Source organism: Bombus affinis, chromosome 18 (assembly GCF_024516045.1).
Source record: "Bombus affinis isolate iyBomAffi1 chromosome 18, iyBomAffi1.2, whole genome shotgun sequence".
NCBI classification, from domain to species: domain Eukaryota; kingdom Metazoa; phylum Arthropoda; class Insecta; order Hymenoptera; family Apidae; genus Bombus; species Bombus affinis.
Genome location: NC_066361.1, coordinates 3,896,304 through 3,914,244, shown reverse-complemented (window position 1 = coordinate 3,914,244; position 17,941 = coordinate 3,896,304). Strand labels below are relative to the sequence as shown.

Genomic DNA, 17,941 nt, shown 5'->3' with positions numbered 1-17,941 from the left:
AATCCGCTGACCAGAATCTTCGCTGGCGGTCTAAATTAATTTGAAGGAAATGCGATTTCCGTTCGCTAGCTTCTGATTGTATTAGATAAATTTATTTTAAGTTCTTCATTTATGGCGAGAAGAGTTGCAAGTGAAGCTAAATTTAATTCTGTATTAAAAAAAAAAAAAGAAATATTAAATGGGTATATAAAATAGAACGTTAATATATACAATTATGTAACCTTTATAACTAATAAATTGATAACCAATTCAGATTTAATAAATAAATATATATGAAACAAAGTAATGATTTATGTAAAGCTATGTATTCATGGAACTGCAACTATTGGTACTTTTCTTCTAAAAAAAAAATTATCACTTTTAATATAATAAACAAACAGCAATATTAACATTACTTAATTAACTAATAATAACGTTAAATGTGGCTCGCATGTATAAGCCAGAAATTACTTTCAACGTGAAATTATTGCAAAAACAAAATTTATAAAAAAAAAACTGTAGAATAAAATAACTGACACCGGGATCACTTGGGAACAAAAAAAAAAGAAAGAAACATACACGGAGTGATGATTATGTTTTAAGGGATCTATAAGATTCCATTCATTCAATGGCACATTTCTCACTTTCTCCGAGCAACGATGGCAAAGAAATGCTTTGAAAACTCGCGACCACACAAAATTAGACGATTTCAGCGATAGCTGTAAATTAATTTAACTTATTAATTAGAAATTACTTGGTAAGATGAAACGTCTGTACACGCGCAGGGAACGTTTTCGGCCATCTTGTTTCGTGTGAACAGCGCAGCTGCCGAGTCTGTCCCCACTCTTCTTCATCCCTTAACTTTACAACTCCCCACGTTGTTCTGTGCCTTCAACGGCAACCAAATATCGCTAAATTTTTAACTATATTTTCCACATGCTGTCTTAACATTTCTTACCATCAAACGTTCAATTTTAATCCAATCGACAATCGTGTAAAAGTTCCTAACCTCTCCAAGGGGCTATCCACTGCAGTTAGCAACTGCAACATTTGCAATTGGAAACTTTTCTTCAGAAGCTCCAGAAATCTTTCCCCCTCGTTATTAATTTTAATTTCAAGATATTTCGCAACGTTTAATGGGACACAATCGGTAAAATTCTTCTCTCCCTCTTCATCAAATTTGCGCTCAAAGATATTATGGGACATTTGAATTTTTAAATCGTTTCTCTTATCGATAATTTGAATCGTCAAAATCAGAATTAGTCCGGTCGAGCGGACTCTCGGTTTCTGAAACCACGTTCAAAGGGTGATAATGAAAGCGCAAAGGCTGAGTCAGCGTCATCAATCAGTGAAAATATGAAATTTAGCGGACGCGTCAAAATATTTTCGAAAGAACGATCGCACCTCTCTTCGAGATGGAGATGCTGTGTGCTGTAACGTGAACCGATCGACGAGGACCATGTACCGAGCGAAATGCGCCGTGAACGACCTCGCTTTCGGGATACCTGAGCCGCAGGATACTCGGCTGTTCTGCTCATTTGGCCATAAATCATAGTGGTCGCAGGGTCAGCTGACCCGATCTTGTTCCGAACACCACGTTCTTTGCTCACGATCTATGTCGAAGCTCGAACTTTCTTACATAGTCTATTCACAATTTACGTTTATCGAACAGCCTTACAAATTTAACAACAGACTGATTCTTCAAGTACCGAATGTAGTGCTCGTTAATTGGTTCGCGTTTGAGCCAAGTTCTCCAGAGGATTACATCGAACAGTTTGAATCTATTTACATTTGTTTCGTCCATTTAGTGTCGTCATATGTATCTGAGCAACAAATCATGCGAATCTTCTTGAGTGTTATGTTGCTGTTTTAAAAGAAACCTCTATCTCAACACGCGAGGCGTCCTTAGTAACATAATGTTACACGTAAATTGCTATTAAGATAACTATACTAACCTTTATATACAGTCGTGAAAGCGTTCAGGATTTTAAGGCACGATCCTGGTTTCCCTAACTTTATCCCTGAAAGTACTCGTTGTTTCTGTATCGTCCATGATGTTGCTGTTGCCGATGACGATATTGGAAATACGCATCGTGGAGTACATCTTGGCCGACGCTAAGTGGCTCAACGGACATCGCAGTTTGTTCTGAATGCATCATTGGTACGCCTGATGGGGAGACTGCTGCTGCTATGGCCAACAACCTACTGTCGGGTGAGACGTTTTGACTCCGTGGACTGCTGCCTTCTGAGTTCGCCTCTAACGCGGAGTAAGCGGGTTTCCCATTCTTCTTTGCCTTCATTCGCCGATTTTGGAACCATATCTTGATCTGGCGCTCGCTTAAAGAGAGAATCCGAGCTATCTCGACGCGACGTTTTCGAGTGAGGTAGCGGTTATAGTGGAACTCTTTCTCCAATTCCAGCGTTTGAGAACGAGTATACGTTTGCCGGGTCCGCTTGTGACCAACGTTGTTTCTATCACCTGCAACGTAATTTCAGTGTTCTGTGACATATCCAATAGAAAGAAATGTGACCTTTTTCAATTGCCAAATCAGTATAGCAAACGTTAACCGAGTTTCTGTAATTTAATGGCAGGGAAAATTAATTATTCCCATGGAACCCGACAGGCCCAAATTTGTTTCTATAATATTATATATTATAATATATTATATTATATTATTAATATTATATTATAATATAATACAATATAATAATATTTGTCGGAGATGAGGGGACATCGGGGCCTTTCTTTTCGAATTTTTGCGAACATTTCCAGCACTTTAGGCTAAACTATTCATTATAGCTGTACTTAAATGATAAGACTTGGAAATAGTTGCTATGATCCAATCCTGCTATGTTTGCCCGAGATTTGTGACGGTGGACTTGGGCTCGAGGTGACACAACGGGTGGCCGAACGTAGCCACGGTCACGGGATGAACGTTTTTGCGTAACAGAGAAGTGCCAGTATTGTCGGACACGCGTTGTATTAACAATGAAACCCCGGGCAGGAGCAATGTCAGCTCTACGCGGGCCTGCCTAGCAACGGCGGCTGCAATTTTGTGAAACTTTGCAAAAGTCAATACTTATATCCGTAAATACAATCTCAATCGTACAATAACGATGACTAGTCCGAATGAAGATTCCTTACACGCTCACGAATCTAACGCTTGACCCGACATATTAATATAATACAATATTAATATAATATAATGTAATATATAATATATTTAAATATAAAAAATTGTTTTTTAGAATATTTCAATATTATAATATAATATTAACCAGTTGATCTACAACTACGGGCATAGCCCGTAGTACGATAACCGGGCCAAACGTAAATACAACGAGCATAGAGCCCGTAGTACGATGATCGGGACAAACGTAAGCACTACGGGCTATGCCCGTAGTACGATAACCGGGCCAAACGTAAATACAACGAGCATAGAGCCCGTGGTACGATGATCGGGACAAACGTAAGCACTACGGGCATAGCCCGTAGTACGATAACCGGGCCAAACGTAAATAAAACGAGCATAGAGCCCGTAGTACGACGATCGGGACTAACGTAAGCACTACGGGCATAGCCCGTAGTGCCATGAACCGGCCGAACGTAGACACTGCAGGCATAGTCCGTAGTTCGATGACCGGGCCAAACGTAAACACCACGGGCATAGTCCGTAATACGATGACCGGGCCAAACGTAAACATTACGGGCGTAGTACGTAGTACAAAAGTCATGCGAATGGCTGGAAGGCTTCGCGAGATTGTTTACGCCTTCGGCCGAAAATTCTCGAACGTAAATCGTTAAGGGGTCAATGTAATATAATATACTTAAATATTATGAAAAATTTTTTATATAATATTTCAGTAGACGCGCGACTATCTTGAATAATATTTAAATATTTTGATTATAAAGAAATTGGATGAGATTGGACAAATTTCAAGCTATGCAGACTACCCTCTACTTGAAAATTTTCATAGAAAAAGTAATATGAAAATTCTAAAGAATCACGTTATACGCAAATATCAAATAATTAATAATTAAAATTTCGCTACGAACTGTTAGAATATGATTTCATCCAGGCATATTGCACGTTCCGGCGCTCATGCTCGTCTACCAATCTCATATTTTCGGTAGGGCTGCACTCTCCATTAGCTCGAGCATTCGCGTAAGCTGCGTGATTGTGTTGCACGCCTACCATCATAGGGGAGGCTACGTTGTTAGAATGTTGTTGTGTATGATAACCTTGGTAGTTCTGAAAGAATCCATTTTGAATTTCTCGCTGTGGAACTTGTTGTTGAGTGTTCGGTACAAAAACAATCATAGGAGACATTCTGTTATTCGAAGATGGTGGTGCGTACGGAACAGACTGACTGGGAATGTTGGACACATTCTGTCCTCTAACGTCTGTTTCCATTGTCTCGTCAGAATTGACGTTATTTTGGCCGTTTGCCTCTCTTCCTTGCCGTAACAGCGTTTCCAAGAGGCTGTTTGAGGCTGAAACATCCTGATTGACCCTTTGATTGTAACTGGGATTTGGATATATCTGCTGTTGTGCTGGTTGATATGCATTTTGTTCGGGCAATTCACGTTGTTCGTTGGTGGATGACTGGGAAAACCACATGTCTGCGTCACCGTTACCGAAATATGTTGTGTTCGGCATAGTGTTCGACTAAATGTACTCAAAACACTGATATAACAATGAGGATTCTTCGAATTGCACTGACTGGAGCACTCGAAACAAGGCGATAGATCTCGTACGCCACTTATACACAACAGACCGTTGACGGATTCGTTGACATTCGCTGGATTGTGAAATATTTTATATGTATACACACCGATAAACGTTCACTAATGATTAACACAAAGCTTTTAATTTCACCAGAAAGTAAACTGGACGAGCAAGAACGACGACACGTTCCTTGCGTGCTACGATCACCATTCAGAATAGTTTTGCACTGAGATAGTGAGCACTGAGAGGTGGACTCTAAGCTGACTTCCAATGAAATGAAACGATCTTGTTCCTGTGACGATTTCGACCGTTTATGGTATACAGGGGTTCTACGTGTGCCAAAAAGGGGCTCCCCGGCAAACTTTTACCGGTTTATTACTGTACCACGTGGACGCAGGCGTATCCGGGTGGAGGTGGAAGGGACAGGACCAAACAACCCTCGTACCCAACGTTGCACCTACCGTAGTACATCGGGGCTACCGCAGGGGAGCTTGCCACTTCGCCTCTATCAGCTGCCCTTTGATTCAGAGTTAAGGCCACCCCCGATGTACGCATTCGCTTGCCGATCTGTGCCACAATCCCCTCCCACTATTAACACTATTCACACAAAATCCATATTGGCTCCCCTAGCACCCGACCTCGCACAATGTCGTTGCCATGTGTGCACGTCCCTTGGACTGCGTGCAGCGAGTCGTCATATCGTCATCGAGCGATCCCATGACTTCGCATCTCATGAGATATACTGAGAAAATTGAATAAACTGATAAACCAAATTTGAGCGGTTAAACAGGAACCAAGATTGCAAGAGGAAAACATGATAGATACGAGCTAGCTGATTTATTTATTTTCGTTTCACCTGACGAATTTCTGGAAGGCCGACCCAGTGTAAAATTAAAGCAGTTTGTAACAGTACGTGAGTCGAAAAACGATTTGAATTATGTTGTTTTGCCTCGCAGTATTAACAACGTTATGATGTACGAAATATAATTGTAAACAAACTCCGGGAAAGACAGCGTCGCCACTACAAGCAACCGTCGAGCCAATTCAAATTCTAAGTTTCTGGTTTCCCCTCGATCGATAGAAATAAACAAACGACGTTCAGTTAAAACGATCAGTAATCAATCTTCAGCGAATCAATTGCAGGTTAGTATTTACTGTTGACTTTGTATCATTTGTATCGTGCGGTTTTTTCTGTATTAAATATTTCTAATTATTTTAAAATACATTTGGCGACACAAACATCAACTCGTCTTATTAGTACAAGCACCAATCCATTCAATCATCCTCTATAAATGTTTCATATTTCAGATGAAATATCGGTCAGAGATCTCAGTATTGTAAATTATTAAGTTGAGCAGGTTTTGCAGAAGTCAAAGGTACGATTATTGAGACAGGCAACGTTTAAACACTTTTTGTGATTAAATACGACGAGCAATGTTTGTAGAATTTTGTATAGAATGAAAAAGCATAGATACGTTTAGCTTCTAAATCAAAGGAGAAGATAATTTTGCTAGCTGAATTTTATAACCATATCCTTATCAAAAATACAAAATCTGACTTATTGTGTCTTCTCTCTCTGGTCTTTATTTGATGAAGTAAAGTAAAAGCATATATACGTTTAGCTTCTAAATCAAAGGAGAAGATAATTTTACTAGTTGAATTTTGTAATCCTATTTTTGTCAAAAATACAGAATCTGACTTATTGTGTCTTCTCCCTGTAGTCTTTATAAGATGCAGTAAAGTAAAAGCATATATACGTTTAGCTTCTAAATCAAAGGAGAAGATAATTTCACTAGTTGAATTTTGTAATCTTATTTTTGTCAAAAATACAAAATTTGACTTATTGTGTCTTCTCCCTGTAGTCTTTATAAGATACAGTAAAGTAAAAGCATAAATACGTTTAGCTTCTAAATCAAAGGAGAAGATAATTTTGCTAGCTGAATTTTATAACCATATCCTTATCAAAAATACAAAATCTGACTTATTGTGTCTTCTCTCTCTGGTCTTTATTTGATGAAGTAAAGTACAAGATGCTATTAGAGTAAAGGTTAGTTTGGGTGATGTTTAATTGAAAGGAAGTGACTTTTAGGTTACATTAGATTTTTATTCAAATGTCCATAGTTAGACTTTGGAAATTTTTTAAGGGTATTTTACAATATTTCTAGAGAAAGAAAGCAGGAGACCAAAAATAGATATTTCGAGCTGGTAAACAAAGAGCGTAGCAAAGCTAGACGCAAGCAGTCTTGCGAGTGACGTCTCTTTCTAGAAGCCTGACCGGCGACGATTAATCAACCCTCTGAACCCTCTCTCTCTCTCTCTCTCTCTTTCTTTCCCTCTTCTCTTTACTGTTATATACACGTGCATTTAGCACGTCTCTTCTGCCCTCGTTCACCTTCTGTATTTTCATTAATCCCACTTTCGTTCCGGCGCATTTTTGACCAGGCAAACAAGGAAAGGAAAGGTCGAGGAAAAGCTGAAGAATTATGAAAGTAGGCTCAGCTACCTTCAATGAATGCATCGACCGTACCGGAACCTCTCCTCTGCCATCCTTTTTGAAATTACAATCGGAACTGCAAATTTAAGAGTTAAGTAGAGGCCTAGTAATTTTTTTCAAATATTTTATTATTCGTTAAATCCTTGGACTGACAGTTACACGACTCTGTCTTCAAAATTATATTCATTTCTGGGGAATTTTAGGAAATAACTTGTCAACTAGTAATATTAATGAAATAACAAGTTACGAGTTGCAGGTTATGAAGTTTTTTCCCACAATTTTATGATTTCACGTCACGTAGAATAACTCGATAACATGTAATTTGTGAGATTTATTTCTTTAATGTTGTGTCTTTATATCAAAATCACATAGAATGTAATGAAAGCGTAATAGGTAAACGACATTTTTTTTTTTATTTACAAGTACTTACAAGTTACAAATAAGTAATAATAATAATAATAATAAGTAATAATAATAAGTTACAGTAATAAGTAATGAACTTATTAACTTATTATAAGTAAGTATAATTTATAAATAATAATATTGTAAATAAATAAATATTACTTATTAGAAATATCTAGTTGAATCTAGTGCTTAGGTCTAATGGATAGTGCTTACTTAGCCTGTATCGGATCTGATCCGACGTATTAAGTAATTTAGTAATTAAAGGGTTTCGATGTTTGTTGACTCTTTTGATATATCTATTACCACATTTTGTTATTTTTTCTTTGACTGTGGATATCTTGAGATCGCCATGTATTGCTTCGTTGGTAACATATCAGGATGCATTTATTAGGGATCCTAGCGTTTTCGATTAGAAGCGTTGAATTATTTCAATGTTGGCATTACTTGCTGTTCCCCATAGTTGGATTACGTAAGTCCAGACAGGTTTTATTATGGTCTTATGGTCTTTGTTCTGCGTGCTTAGGTTAGAAGATCGGCTTGTGGACCTGTAGAATTTTTTAAGTTTATCCTTGAGTTGCTTCGATTTGTCTATGATATGTTGTGTCCATGTTAATCTCCTGTCCAGATTCATGCCCAGGTATCTGCCTAAATCGTTGTTAAGAATTGTTAAATTGTTAGTGGTCACCTGCGGGCAGGTTTGTTTTCGCAGCGTGAAGGTTACGTGTGTGGATTTGTTTTCGTTAATTTGTGAGATTTATTTTTTTAATTTTGTGTCTTTATGTCAAAATCACATAGAATGTAATGAAAGCGTAATAGGTAAACGACGTGTAAAGCCGAAAGGCACGGATTAAATAATAATAAATAAAATAAATAAATAATATATCAAAATCAGTTACAATAATTGCAGAATAACTTACTAATTTATTAATAATTAATAAAACATAAAATATTCCTAACCTGTAAAGTTTTACTAACGATATTAATTCAATTGTCTTAAAGCGTCCTAATATTCCATTGAGTTTCCAACTTATAGACAAATAGTTTAATTAAAACAGTCACACTGATATATCCTGAATTACAAAATGAATTAAAAAATCTCGTTCGATTCGAACACCTTGCCAGGCTAAAACCAGGGTTAAGTGAGATACAATAGTGCAGCAGACGCTAATGATCAACTTATGGTTAAGGGTCCCGCTTCGAAACAATTATCGTCTACTGAAGATAATAGACGACCATGCGAACAAACTATAAATAGTAAAGCAACCCCGAAAGAAAGTGATTGATGTTTCGTTCGACGTGGTGACCAAATCAACGGGGAATCCGGCCATCTGATCGGGATGGACACGCGTCCACACGAGTACAAGCAGACATTTTGTGTATATAGACACGTTTTCACGCACACCAGCACGCAAATGATGCTGGGAGAGCTCGAATCCTGGCTCGCGTGCTCGACAGAGAAATGGCTATGATGATAATAAATAATAATCCGCAAAGGGCGATACTTGTGGGAAGGAACCGAGGGTCAAAAGAACGTTACGCGAACCATAATTTTACCTACTGACTTAATTTTCCTCGCTCGCGGTAACCTTTGCTATCAGGCTCGTCGTTAATGAAAGCTTAAGCGACGCGTGAGGGATTGCGAGATTTTAGATAAAGGAAAAGTGATGTTCTCGGTCGGCGAGACGTTATGGAAATCTTGTTCGTTGGTCAAGTGGACAATTCGAGGCAGGATATTCCATAGGAATTTTGAATTCGATGAAATAGCCAAGAATTCTGGATTCCATTGAAGAATTCCTGCATCGAATTGCCTTTTCAATTTTTGGTGTTCCAAAATAATTACTTGAGGACTCTTGGAATGATGAAATAAATGATACGGATGATTTAAAACGTATCTGGATGAAAAATAAAAAATGGAAGATTCTTAGGATTCAGAAATTAGTATGTTAAAACTCTATTCGAGACTACTCTTAAGACTCGAGCAATGTTTTGCAACATTAAAAATCAAAAGTGCAATTCTAAATAACCGTTAAAACTTGATTTAACTATATGTTGATGCTTGACCATCGGTGGCTTAGCACCGACCAACCTTAAAGTCCCTAACCCCAAGAGCAATAAAAATGTCAAAACTTCCAAATGACATGTTACGCCTTGTAAAATGTTTGCAGAGAACGTTTAAAGTAACTGTACAACCTTGGAGCAGGTCAAGTCCGGAACAGATTTCCGGAAAAAACGAAATTAAGGGTGACGAGTGAAAGTTTTATTATTCATTGTCGTGAGAAATTTTTGGAACGTAACGTTCGTTTCGAGTGAACGTTGCGTCCCTTGGTATACCTGGCTGGCGCAAAAACAACGGCAACAGCTGGCAATAATTCTGTTCATGGTGTTGCATCGTTGAAAACGCGCGGGCGACACTAGCGACGTAAAAATGAACACACCGTGGCCTGCAGTTCTGGCTTCTTCTTCCTCTTCGACGACAACAGGGGTGGGGATAACGCGTGGGGAGGCGCGTGTCTTCGAGCTGCTCGGTTGTTAAGGGACGCTGCTATTTATGAAGCGGACTCATAAAATATAAAGACAGCGCACTTTGGCTGCAATACGTCATCCCAGGTGTCGTTCAGGTAGTTTGCTTAATGCTATGTCTGGCGAGGTCCTGCTGTAAATAAGAACCTGTGCGCTTTTTTCCCTTCTTTCCTTTCTTCCTTCGCTTCTCCTTCCTTCCACGAGATTCTCCTTGCTTCACTGTCAATAGGAAGACATCCAGGTTTATCCGCGAATCTACTGTGCAATTAAGATTTCCGATCATGCGACGTGCCTCGTCGAAAACCTTGTGACGATAATTACGCAGGACCCAACGGTTCAAGGTATTAATTATATGTGAAAAAGCTTACGTACCTAACCTCCCGATCGAAGCATGTGACGTACCAACCATTCCCGAAACCCAATAATTCCGAATTTTTTATTTTACACCACCGAGATTCATAACGTGCACACCAATCATTAAAGAGGATTTTTGTAAAATTAAAGAGAATTCGGGGCTTTTTTCGTTCGAGAATGATCGCCGATGATCTTTCGCTTGCAAACAGGTTCACGTGATTCGAATTCTCACTAAATCTACGCTTGCGATAATACGTTTACTATATATATCGCAGTAATGGGAAATGACGTAACGATGGATTAGTCGTTTCTATTAGGTTGGCAGCCAACACAATATTTATTCTTTCAATGCAGTCTTTGGCGTAGAATATTGTACACTAAAACGTTCTATAATTTTATTTACTCATTTAAGTACTATTTATTCAATTACAATTTTTAAATTTCCATCGATAGGTTAATTCGAATCACAAGTAAAAATTCATTCCTTGGAATCAGTTTTGAGGAAATATTTCGTCCTAAATATCTCAAAAATCACCTAATTCATCCTTTTTCTCTTCCATTAAGTAGCAATAAGTTTCAAAGTCGGATTTTTCCAATAAACACACCGAAAGAAATATTGTGTTGGCAAATAAGTGATTGCGGATTTTGCCATTACCAACCTAATGATAAAACCCGCGATCACTTAGTTGCCAACCTAACATTACAATTAAGCAATTTCTAAATTAATTTCCATTAGAATTAAAAATTATCGGCAGGGTGTTTCGCTCAAGCACGATCGCTGATGATCTTTTGCTCGCAAGATAATCGAAGATACGATACACATCACGTCGAAATGAAAATTAAAGCTTCGATAGAATATTCGTTTGCATTGCTAGGAAATTAACGGAGCAGAAGCATTGAATCGCGGTGTGTGCGTACATCTGTGCAATGGGACATGGGGCGAACCAGTTACTTTGAATAAGGATTCTCACTCGCACGACAAATTAAATTGGGGCTACGTATTGCGTGAAATGGCGCGGCATCTCCGAGGGTAACATATGTGTGCCCTTGTCCGCCTCGTGTACCTTCCTCGAAAGGGACGGAATTTTCACCGCTAGCAAGGGCTGCGTTTGTGACCATTTGGGAAAATTGGGAATATTGGGATCAAGCCAGACGGTCTCTATTATTGTTCGATTGATTTATATTTTGTTTGCGTTGCTGCACAACTAACTTTATAGTCCTGTTCGCCTGAAACTTCGCTCTTTGTCACGCACAGTACGTTCCACCGAGATTCTCTTATTTAAAAAAGCTTAAAGGCTTGACACAGACACCGCATGAACGAGGGTTGAAAATACCCGGTAAAAATTGTTTAAAATCAAATGACAATGCTATTAGAATATGGAAGGTGGTTGCACACATATTAGAAAGTTCAAAATGGTGGTCTGCATGTAGCATGCCAAGGGTTTGATGGCAGCGAACTAGAGGAAAGCGGGCGTTACGGGGCGGGACGGAAAAACTGCTGAGCAATCGTTCAAAGGGCGGCCGATCTCTCGGTCAAAGAAACAGGAAACTGGAGCAAAATACGATACCCTTTGTCACGTTCATTGTGCAGTTATACGTCTACTTTGATTTCAACAACCTATGTAAATGGATACATTTTTACAGATGTGATTGTTAGAGAAAACGATGCTCGAAATTCTTCCCAAATTTCTAATTTGCCCAAGCCTGAGAAGATCGAACTACAAACTTCGTATAAATCTAGTCCTACTGTGCATTAATCTGCTCGAGCTTAGACTTCTTGACGTAAACGATTTAGAGGATAATTATCTTCAATGTTAAAATGTGGAAATTCATTCGTTTTTGTTATTAAATAGGGTTTGGATTTCGATGTTTAATAGATTTACACAGATTCAGTTTTTATATTCTGTATTTCATCACCATGCACAGCCATATGAACACACCGGATACACTGAGGTAATCATTGTATGGTTATGTCGTATCGTCACGTATCGGTACTTTTGCCTAAATCGCCCTACAACCGAAATTCATTGTTTATTGTGAACAACATACGCATGTAATACTCATCTACTGGTCAATAAACATTATATAAAAAATAAAAAAGATACACTCAGATAATTAACACGTAGCGGACGCCAAAAACAAAAGAGCATCGTTAGGAGTCATGCCAACTTTGCACGTAGGAACTAGTGGTCATACCAACCTAATATTTTTCTCAACAGTTTTCATGTAGTTTGTTGTGACTGAAATGAAAAAACAAACATAAACGAAGTTCTATCGTATTAGAAAGTATCTGTCTAATGATTTGAAAAAACTCAGCAAGGCCTATGTTTTAAAATAATTTTTCTTGGAAAGAGTGCGGAAAAAGGTAGCATCAATTCGTCACGTTAAGACACGATTCCACTTCATCGTTGGCTTCCCAGGCTGCAGAACCGACGCGTTTAACAAGCTTCCCAGAATTTAATAACATCGAACGCAGGTATGAGGTCCGATTATGGTGCGGCATACCTTTCTGTTGTACGAGAAATCCCAAGAGACTATACGAAAGGTTATAATGAAATGAGTAAATATTGCCACCTACTATACCTATCAGTCGACGACTACTTCATCGACTCTTAAGTACTTTTATTATTTCCTGTTTCCAGGGATTTGAATTATGTCGAAATCTCATTTTCTCGAAGTGCGAGAAATAAGTGCGGAAGAAATAAATAAGAAAGTGCGGTCTCCTAATACGACCGTACTAATTTGTGAACATGGAACTTTTATGAAAGAGACTTTGTCATGGGGAATTCACGATGAATGGCTACTGTTCAATAAACGTATAACCCAAGTCGACGTCAATCTTCTCGCTCGGTATAATTTAGCCGGATGCCTAAATAATTTTACGGTATTTTTCCGTGTTTATTTTTTCGAAATTTCGTACATAAAATTCGTAATTTCGTATGAAAATTTATTTATTCTTTCAACGAGTCCCTACAATTACCTACCTAATAAGTAATCCTTGTCGGAAAGAACAATCTTTTTATACATTCTGTATTTTTTTATGTATCCTAAAGTGTCAAAGTTTATTATTTCATCCAGGAAACGTAGTTTTTTCCATCAAGACCTTTCCAGTAAACCTTTGAAAACTGTAAACGATATTCCCTTGTTCCACACATGCATATATACACACACTTACCAAATACATAAAATGAAGAATGAATAAAGCGAATGACCAAGATATCCTTTCGAAAATATTAATAAACCTGTAAAGTTCGGATGTTTCATTTGCAGTTTGTAACAACGCAATTCACCCCGCCGACTACAGCAAGGATTAACCTCATTGCCTGCAACTCTCCCACCGCCGACAACGATCTCCACTTACACTGCCGTCGGAAATCTGTACGTGCTGCAAGTAAATCATTTTCCTCGATAAATCGGAGAATTACATCGCAATATAACGTTATTGATCACAGAACATCAAGTGCCCCGCGGACTAGTATCCTGCGATATCTAAAGAGAGTCTATTCGTCGAAAGAGAAGACAGTCGCACTGGAAAAAGCACGTCCCGAACGACGAACAGAGAGAGGAAACAAGACGAGAGGAGAAATGAAGTAAGAGGAGACGAGTACGTCTTCACGGGATTCCGAGTAACGCTATCGATCCCGCATTCGTTTGTATAACGTGTTTACTTCTCACCGCGGATATCTTCTCTCATAGTCTCTCTCTCGGCGCTGTCTGTTGAGACTGCGAGCGGTCTGAGGCACCCTCTTCCCGATCCAGCTCTCTCTCAGCAGGGGTGGATCGACGGCGAACGCGGAACTACCACGGGGAAGAGGGACCGCTGGAAATATCATTTATCACCGGCGGCACTGTCAATCCAAGGCGCATTGATACGATGATGGTCCAGCGACGCCACCACGGTGCCGCTGATCTTTCCCACTCTCAAAGATCCAACTGTTCGATATTGGAAATTAAAGCCGAGAGAAGAAACTTGGCGAAGATGGTTTTCGAGGGGATCGCGAATTTTAGTGGTAAGGGTGAAGGAAGTGGCTAGGGGTGGCTCGTATTATTCAGGTCCTCGAGGACTGTGGATTTGCTGGGTTAATGTAGAGATTGATACTGGGTTACTCGTGTACTTTGGTTTGAAGGGTTTCAAGGACTGGTGGAATGAGAGTTTCAGGCAAAATTCGTGATTCCTCGTGAAGTACTAGTTGGATGGCTAAGATAGCTTAGGAAAGATTTTGAGCGTTGCAATCCAAATATTTTGTAATTAGATATCGTAGCCCTTTGAGCGCTGCGTTGTCCGACGTTAGGCGAGCGCTATGCACGGTCCACTCTTTACAAAGAGGCACCGTGGGCTGCGTATTTTTTGCGAAAGAACGCAAGTTGAGCGGACTGAATTTTCATTGCAAAAATATATCGATTGTGACTAAAATAAATCACGTAGTGACCTGAAAAGCCGTAATAACCATTTATTTCATTAAGCAATAATGACATGGACAATAACAAAGTTTGAAATTATATCTTTTAAATTGAAAATTTAACAATTTTGTATTTTATGGTAAATCTGAAAGCAGAGTTCGATAATAAGCCAATGATACATTTTTTGCATTGGTAACGCGAGTCGGTTCTGCGATTATGTTTCGTGAAGAATGTTTATTATTTTCTTTAGTCACGCAGCATGCAGGGGAATGCTTCTCCATTAACCGAAATGGAAGGTCGTCCGAATGAACTCTTCCTCCTTTAGCCTCCATGGTGCCTGCGTGGTGGTATTTTTGCAAAATATCTTTTACAAGAAACGGATGAAAATTTTCAAATGTTCCTGTTTTATTATTAGCACTTATGTAGAGAATATATGCATTATATATAGCAAGGAAAAAATATTTTTTATACCATTTTGTGCTTTTTTTTTTATTGTTTATTTCTTTATATTCACAATTTGTCCAATTTGGACATTAGGTCGAATTTTTTAGTAGTTATACTAACATGTAGGTGGCTACCCCCAGCGTGGTACCATCCTCGCGTTTGTTAGGTTATATCCTTTGTGTACGCAGCGAAGTTTTTTTTTTATTTATTAGAATAATTACAATCAATTCTCGTTGAGAATTTTCAGTAACTTAATCTGGCGTGATACAATGACATGGATTATAATAGTTTTATATTGTTGGTTCTAGTCGTGTAAACGTACATTATACGAGTAAACCGAAATTAGAATTTTTACAGATTGATAGATTAATGAACAATAATATAGTTAGAATCTTTTTGAAAGATTTCATAATAGACTATAATATATATTATATATAGATATAAAATAGATGAAATATATATATATATATATATAATAGATTATCAGATGCTCCTTTTAACATGTCGATCCGTACCCTTGAATTTCTTTAGAATCTTTAACCTCAAAATGTAGTTTCGAAATAGAAAACGAAGAGCAATTTGAAAAACACTATCTATGTGTAGAACGCAGCGAAGTGAACACAAAATCATATCGATTTTATCAACTGCGACCATCGAGGCATTGTAGTCCGCTACACACTTTGCTTTCCGCTTTGGTTTGCCAGTTTGATAATTAATTTCCTTCGTTTCAACGAAATCGTCGGAATGTCAGGTGGATAACATCCATACGTCTTTTTTGTCACGCCACCTTTAACCTAAATCGAATGGTCATAGCGTTCAGGAGGTTAATATTTTAATTTCTACAATGTACATTCTCAAATTAGCTTCAAATTTATCAATATAATCGAAGTTCGAAAAAGCTTCCTATAACGAACGCAATATGTTGATAAAAATTGTCTCGTGAGCTACTGTGTGTCACATTGTATATATATCAAATTTTGCGATCTAAGATTTAAAAGTTTTCTTTGGTGAAAGAATATTTTCCGTATAAATCGAAAGAGCGAAGAGTGAAATTAATTTGAATACAATAGCGGAATTAATTTTATTCTTTTAATGCTACAACTTCAGAACAATTACGCAAACAAGGCATAAATCAAAGCGCGTGCTATCGTGCATTTATCACCGCAGCTACGTTAACAAGATACTCACAGGTCTGCTTTATTAGAATAATGTGTTCACTTTTAACGTAAAATCGTTTACCAGGCGTAATGTGTATGCAACTATATAGATAGGATCCCTATCGAGGTTTCCAGACATCATCAAACTGGCACGCCAGGCTCAATATCACAAAGGCTTGCTTTTTAGTTCGGTTCTTGTACGGTACGTCCTTTTATCGCGCTATTCCCCTCCCCTCACCCATCTTTAATTAATGTACATTAATCTCGTTTGCGCAGAATTACCAGTAGCGGAATCGGCTGGGCGCAAATAAAATTAATGCGCATAATATGTATGAACGTAATTGATGTCGGCAAAGGTGTTACTCGTAATAAAGAAGACCGTGTAATAATTTCAATATTTTATATTGATCCGCCTGCACGCCATACCAAAGTGTGCACGCAAAAGTAACAGTTGATTGCGAAATTCTTGCAAATTATTCGGTTGTAAGGTGAACACTTATAATCGGTGTAGAAGAAAGGCTGAAAACCTTGTAAATAATCGTACGTGTTATGATTATTCATGTTCAGAAGTAACTACATGTGTAGAATGTCACTTTATAATGGATACAATTAGATATTGACAAATTCCAGCGAATATTTCTGCAATTCAAAAACAAAATTCCACTCACCATCCTCGTTACAGCTTGAAATTTATTCATCATTTTCCAATGCCAACTAATAAATATAATATCAAACGATGATTATTCGTGTGAACGATATATTAGGTTGGCAACTAAGTGATTGCGGATTTGTCAATACCACCTAATGATAAAATCCGCAATCGGTTAGTTGCCAACCCAATAGATTGAACGCAGTGCATAGAAACGGACGTAAAACACAATACCACTAAATATTACATGAAATTCCAGGGAATATTTCTGCAATTCAAAAACAAAATTCCATTCACCATCCTCGTTACAGCTTGAAATTTATTCATCATTTTCCAATGCTACATAATAAATAAAATACCAAACGACGATTATTCGTGTGCACGATATATTAGGTTAGCAACTAAGTGATTGCGGATTTGTCAATGCCACCTAATGACAAAATTTGCAATCACTTAGTTGCCAACCCAATAGATTGAATGCAATGCATAGAAACGGACATAAAACACAATATCACTAAATATTACATGAAATATCGTATGCTTTCAGTGCATGCTGTTGCCAGCATAGAAGCGTTTGAAAATTTCCCATTACCGCTTAGTGTACAGAAGCAAAAAAGTACAAAATGTAAGAAATAAGAATATTTACCAATAAAATATTCGTCGTGCGATCTTCGTGAATCGTATTTGATACACAGGACAATCATACGCATAGCAGGGAATTTTATCAGTTAACAACGAATCTTATGAAATATCGTACGACTGCAGTGGATAGTTTTGCGATGCAGAAGCGTTTGAAATTCGCTCATCG

General features: G+C 38.0%; 1 protein-coding gene and 3 long non-coding RNA genes across 4 annotated transcripts in view; 2 read left to right on the top strand and 2 right to left on the bottom strand.

Annotated features, from left to right (window-relative positions):
• Positions 1-17,941, top strand: part of LOC126926692 (uncharacterized) — a 222,543-nt gene that overhangs the window by 139,190 nt on the left and 65,412 nt on the right. The window lies entirely within an intron of this gene.
• Positions 1,251-5,586, bottom strand: LOC126926626 (homeobox protein Hox-D4a). Its single transcript, XM_050743034.1, has 2 exons — positions 4,037-5,586; positions 1,251-2,458 (listed from the first exon to the last, which is right to left on the bottom strand). Exons 1-2 carry the CDS (start codon positions 4,638-4,640, stop codon positions 1,995-1,997), a joined length of 1,068 nt encoding a protein of 355 aa, XP_050598991.1. The 5' UTR covers positions 4,641-5,586; the 3' UTR covers positions 1,251-1,994.
• Positions 13,751-15,519, top strand: LOC126926725 (uncharacterized). The gene is made up of 3 exons (XR_007714818.1): positions 13,751-13,873; positions 13,935-14,072; positions 14,179-15,519. It is a non-coding gene; the product is annotated as an uncharacterized LOC126926725 (long non-coding RNA).
• Positions 15,783-17,725, bottom strand: LOC126926732 (uncharacterized). The gene is made up of 3 exons (XR_007714825.1): positions 17,368-17,725; positions 17,153-17,198; positions 15,783-17,011 (listed from the first exon to the last, which is right to left on the bottom strand). It is a non-coding gene; the product is annotated as an uncharacterized LOC126926732 (long non-coding RNA).